The 5,996-nt window shown below is 41.2% G+C and overlaps 1 protein-coding gene across 1 annotated transcript; it reads left to right on the forward strand.

Annotated features, from left to right (window-relative positions):
- Nucleotides 1–393: 393 nt before the first annotated feature.
- LOC108296418 (10 kDa heat shock protein, mitochondrial-like) lies at nucleotides 394–928 on the forward strand. Its single transcript, XM_037735029.1, has one exon. It carries the CDS (start codon nucleotides 498–500, stop codon nucleotides 804–806), a length of 309 nt encoding a protein of 102 aa, XP_037590957.1. The 5' UTR covers nucleotides 394–497; the 3' UTR covers nucleotides 807–928.
- Nucleotides 929–5,996: the final 5,068 nt, after the last annotated feature.

Consider the following 5,996-nt stretch of genomic DNA (forward strand, 5'->3'; position numbering starts at 1 on the left):
CAATTTCCCTGGGCTCAACTAAATATGGCAGAGGTAAGTTACCAGTACTCCTGATTAAAATATTGTGTCATTAGGTAGCATTTTTCAAAGTGAAAGAAAAAAAGAAAATTAAATGTACAGATTATTCAGTGCCATAATTTTGGAAATTCAAACTAAAATGGAGCCCAGTATCCTGGTCTTTAACAAAAATGCTGAAGGAACAAGTCATTTGAAATCATATGGAATGAAATGAACACAGATACAAACTTTACAATTTATGCAAAAATTTACTCAGAATAGCCCACAGACAAATTAAAAATGCAAAACTATAAAAATTCTAGAAGAAAACATAGGAGAAAATCTATGTGACCTTTGGTTTAACATACAATGCCAAGAGCTGATCCACACACAAAAGTTAATAATATGGATATTATATAACGTGTCGCGAGGGCCGTATCGCGGGTCTCTCCTTGCCGCAGTGCGCCAGAGCAGAGTACGAATCTGAGGCTGAGGGAGTCATGGCAGGACAGGCGTTTAGAAAGTTTCTCCCACTCTTTGACCGAGTGTTGGTTGAAAGGAGTGCTGCTGAAACTGTAACCAAAGGAGGCATTATACTTCCAGAAAAATCTCAAGGAAAAGTATTGCAAGCAACAGTAGTCGCTGTTGGATTGGGCTCTAAAGGAAAGGGTGGAGAGATTCAACCAGTTAGCGTGAAAGTTGGAGATAAAGTTCTTCTCCCAGAATATGGAGGCACCAAAGTAGTTCTAGATGACAAGGATTATTTCCTATTTAGAGATGGTGACATTCTTGGAAAGTATGTAGACTGAAATAAGTCACTACTGAAATGGCATCAATATGAAGCTGTCCATTCCACTGAAGTTCTGAAATCTTTCATCATGTAAATAATTTCCATATCTCTCTTTTATAATAAACTAATGATAACTGATGACATTTAGTGTCTCCAAAAATGTTATACATGTCTGTGAAAGATCATGTTCAAAGAATGAAAATACAAGCCACAGACAGGACAAAATATTTATAAAATACATATCTGAGAACAGACTTGTATTCAAAATACGCAAAGAACTCTCAAAACTCAAAAATAAGACAACCCAATTACAAACGGGTAAAGATATAAACAGACACCTCGCCAAAGAAGATAATGCAGATGAAAAATAATACAGAAAGATGCTCAATATCACGTATCATTAGAGAATTGCAAATTACAACAACAGTGAGATAGCACTGCTGGGCGTGGTGGCTCATGCCTGTAATCCTAACACTTTGGGAGGTCCAGTCGTGCAAATGACTTGAGGTCAGGGGTTCAACCTCAACATGGTGAACATGGCAAAACCCCGTCTCTACTAAAAATACAAAAATTATCTGGGCACGGTGGCACACACCTGTAATCCCAACTACTCTGGAGGCTGAGGCAGGAGAATTGCTTGAACCTGGAAGGCAGGGCTGCAGTGAGCTGAGATTGCACTACTGCACTCCAGCCTGGGCAACAGAGTGCGATTCAGTCTCAACAAACAAACAAACAATGGGATAGCACTGCACACCTGTTGGAACTGCTATCTATTAGATCTGCTAAACTAAAACAATGACAGACCATTGCTAGAGGAAAGACGGAAACTTTCATTCATTTCTTGTAGAATGCATAATGATACAGCCACTTTTGAAGATAGTGTGAGACGAATATGCCACTCAAAAATATGCCGTTTTTGGCATAAGGATTATTTTGAGCTGATTGTTTTGAGAAACTGCAGATGCAAGAGAAACTCTGAATACAGAGTAGAAGTTCCCCTTTTGTAAGGGAAATTTACAACTATAAAAAAAATCTTTATTTTCAAAGGTGTCTCCCCCTCAGTACCAAGAAAAGGATGACTAAATCATGAGAGATCCTTATCAATAGAGAAGACGTCAACTTAAATCTGCATAACAAACCTTACCCTTGTTTACTATCCTTTTCCTGGTTACCTCCCCATTACCACACCCTCCCAACACCCCTCTTTCTTTGTTTCAGTTGAACAAATTCATTTTTACTTATTTTACTTATTTTTCCTTGGGTGTCTCCCGTGTGTGTGTGTGTGTGTGTGTGTATGTGTGTTATGTTGTTGTCATTGTTTTGCAACAGGGTCTTGCTCTGTTGCCCAGGCTGGAGTGCAATGGCACAATCTCAGCTCACTGCAACCTCCGCCTCTTGGGTTCAAGCAGTTCTCCTGCCTCAACCTCTTGAGTAGCTGGGATTGCAGACGCCTGCCACCATGCCCAGTTAATTTTAAAATTTATTTTTATTTATTTATTTTTGAAACAGTATTTCCCTCTTGTTGCCCAGGCTGGAGTGCAATGGTGCCGATCTTGACTCACTGCAACCTCTGCCTCTTGGGTTCAAGCAGTTCTCCTGTGTCAGTCTCCTGAGTAGCTGGGATTACAGGAATGCAACACCACACTGGCTAATTTTGTATTTTTTAAGTAGAGATGTTTAAGGTTTCTCCATGTTTGTCAGGCTGGTCTCAAACTCCCGACCTCAGGTGATCCGCCTGCCTCGGCCTTCCAAAGTGTTGTGATTACAGGCGTGAGCCACCGCACCCAGCCATTTTTTAATTTTTAGTAGAGTTGGGGTTTCACCATGTTTACCAGGCTGGTCTCAAACTCCTGACCTCAAGTGATCAACCTGCCTTGGCCTCCCAAAGTGCTGGGATTACAGGCATGAGCCACTGCACCCAGCCTCCATGTGTATATTTTTAAAAAGTATTCAATTATACTTATTAAAGCATGTTAAGGAAGACTTTATTCAGGACCATTGTGATAGGTACAAGGACCACTGCAATGGGGTCTTGCAGTCGGGGAGAGAGATTGGGCTCAACTCCAAAAACAGCATGGGCCAGTGGTACTTTATAGCCAAGGACTAGGATGGAGGTCAGAGGATGGAAAATTACTAAGATGAAATCAGGGGTTAGGGGTAGCAACATTATAATGCCAGCTTACAGATGAGATGGACTCTGTGGCTGAGATGAGAGATTTGAGAGAAAATTAAGTGGTCACAGTGAGCCATGGTGGCTCACACCTATAATCTCAACAGCGCTGGAGGCTAAGGTGGGAGGATGGCTTGAGCCCACAAGTTCAAGACCAACCTGGGCAACACAGTGAGACCTTGTTTCTACAAAAAAAAAAAAAAAAAAAAAAAAAAAAATTACCCAGAGATGGCGGCACATACCTGTAGTCTTAGCTATGCACTCAGGAAGCTGTTGCAGGAGGATTGTTTTAACCCAGGAGTTCAGGCTGCAGTAAGCTATGATCATGCCACTGTACTCCGGCCTGGATGACAGAGTAAGACTCTATCTCTAAAAAGGAAAAAAGTTTAAGTCACCATAGCAAGGAAAAGGGTTTGGTCATGTACTCCTACATTGTTAAATACTATAAGGTTTGTTAATGCCATAAGGTTTTCCTTCCTACAATTAGGCGGGAACATGTTCTAGCAAAAGACTGCTCAACTGACCCCAGTGGACTGCCTGACACCAGCCAACTGGGATACCTCTGCCTTAAGGTTCCTGCGAGTGGCACCAACTGGACAGATCAACCTTACAAGAATTCTTCCTGATAAACAGCTAAAGACTCTAAACCAGTTCCAGCCAGTTTACAGAGACTGTGCACAAAATGTCTTTATGCCCTATAGTTCACCTTTTGATTTAAAAAGGCAAATTCCACCTTGTTGGAGTAGAAGGTATCTGAGTTATCAGTGGCAAATCCGTACAGATCTGCAGCATCTTCAATTCCTGCCTCCTTAGAAGAAAGAATTCAACTGAGGGGCATAAGGTAGAAAAAGAGACTGAGGCAAGTTTTAGAGCAGGATTGGAAGTTTATTTAAAAAGCTTTACAGCAGGAAAGAAAGGAAGTACACTTGGAAGAGACCCAAGCAAGCAACTTGAAGGACAAGTGCAGCATTTAATCTTGATACTAGGATTTTATATGCTGGCCCATCTTTGGCATCTTGTACCCCTTTCCCATGATTCTTTCCTTAGGATGGGCTGCCCACATGCAATGCCCTCCTTACGCTTGGGAAGTGATGCTTGGGAAGTGAGTGTGTGCATTGTGTTTAGGAAGTTGTATGCATGCCCATCTGAGGCTTTCTTCTCTTGCCTGGTGGAATACACTATTTTGTCTCTTAATGCACATGCCAAGGCTCACTCGCCCAACTCCTGAGATTTTATTGGAAGCCAATTACCAACCTCAAGTGTTTTTATCTGTTTGGGAAGTTGCCTCTCCCTGGCACTTGTGTTCAATTAATATTTTAGTGTGACAGCTGTGGACCATGAGGAGATTGTCTCTCTCTGGCACCGGCTGCCAAATTATCATTTTTAGAGAGGCAGTGTGGTAACTGCTGAGCCATCACCTGATGGTTGCCTGACATTCCTGGTGGGTTGGGAGGATAGCCTCCTCCTGCCCTACTTATTCCTAACTACCTGTAACAACCTTATTTTAATGTTAAAGCCCAATCCCAAAGTGAACATAATTAACATGTATATTACATATATGTTAACTCACTACACATGTGCTTGGCTTTCCCTGTAAATTTTATAGGCATTACCCAATTCTGAAGAATATACATGTAAGACAAGTCCTGGAAGGCTTAAATGCTGCTGTTTCCTTCTCTTCTGCAGAATGCGTGCACAGTTTCCCTGGAGGCTACATGCTTCAATCTGCAGATTGTTGCTCTGAAAATAAAAGTCTTCTCATTATTTCTTCCTCTGTAGATCTCATGGTCATTTTGTTAAAATTTCTGGTGATGAGAATAGAATCCAAAGTGGCCCCAAATTTCTTTTCCTCTACTGCCTCAATCAATACCTAGGGGCCAGCAAGGACCCTGTAAGGTCAGTTGTCTTCTGGCCAGGGTGGACAAGAGTTGAGTAAGCACTCTTGGATCCGAGATCTCCTCAACTTTTAGGCTGAGATCTGGGAGGCTTTATTTTCTTTAAATAGGGTCAATCCATCTGGTTTGCAGGTAGACCTAACGCTTGTGTTCTAAGCAGAAACACCTGCTCTATGGTCACACTCTAAAGTTGACTTAATTTTTTTTTCTTTGAGATAGAGTTTTGCTCTTGGCTCTTGTTGCCCAGGCTGGGATACAGTTGTGCGATCTCAGCTCACTGCAACCTCTGCCTCCCGGGTTCAAGCAATTCTCCTGTCTCAACCTCCTGAGCAGCTGGGATTACAGGCATCTGCTACCATGTCTGGCTAATTTTTTATATTTTTAGTAAAGACAGAGTTTCATCATGTTGGCCAGGCTGGTCTTAGAACTCCTGACCTCGGGTGATCCACCCACCTTGGTCTCCCCAAGTGCTGGGATTACAGGCATATGCCACTGCGCCTGGCCTAAAGTTGACTTTTTAGGTGAGTGCTATGGGTAATTCACCCACTAAAGTAATGATCACTGGCCAGCCACCATTGGGAACTACAGCAACCCATATGTTTAAAATTATGGGAAAAACTCTTGTGAATGTTTAGGATCCTGGATGCAAATAACCCAGGATGACTCAAGGCTTTGCTGGCAACAATGGGGAACTTTTGATATACCTAAATTAGTCTATCTACATGCACAATTAGAGCAGAGAGAATTTTGGACCTCTCAAAGGCAATGGGAAGCCTTTTTCAACTGGTATTATGAAAGCTCTAAAAATATAGTTAGAAATAATGAATAAGACCTACTATTTGATAGCACAATAGGATGCCTATAGTCAATAATAACTTAATTGTGTGTTTAAAAATAAAGATTATAGTTGGGTTGTTTGTAATTCAAAGGATAAAAGGATAAATGCTTGATGGGATAGATGCCCCATTGTCCCTGATGTTTGTATTTCAAATTGCATGCCTGTGTCAAAACATCTCATGTACCCCATAAAGTTATATACCTACTATGTATATATTTTTTAAATAAAAAAAAAAGAAATGGAGTCTCTAGTTACCTTCTTAAAAGAGACTAATTCAAAACTTAATCAGTGTCTTCAAAAGCTTGA

This window comes from Cebus imitator, unplaced genomic scaffold (assembly GCF_001604975.1).
Source record: "Cebus imitator isolate Cc_AM_T3 unplaced genomic scaffold, Cebus_imitator-1.0 Scaffold709, whole genome shotgun sequence".
Lineage (NCBI taxonomy): Eukaryota > Metazoa > Chordata > Mammalia > Primates > Cebidae > Cebus > Cebus imitator.

Coding starts and splice junctions, on each gene's coding strand:
- LOC108296418 (XM_037735029.1), top strand. CDS start 498: ATGGCAGGACAGGCGTTTAGAAAGTTTCTCCCACTCTTTGACCGAGTG.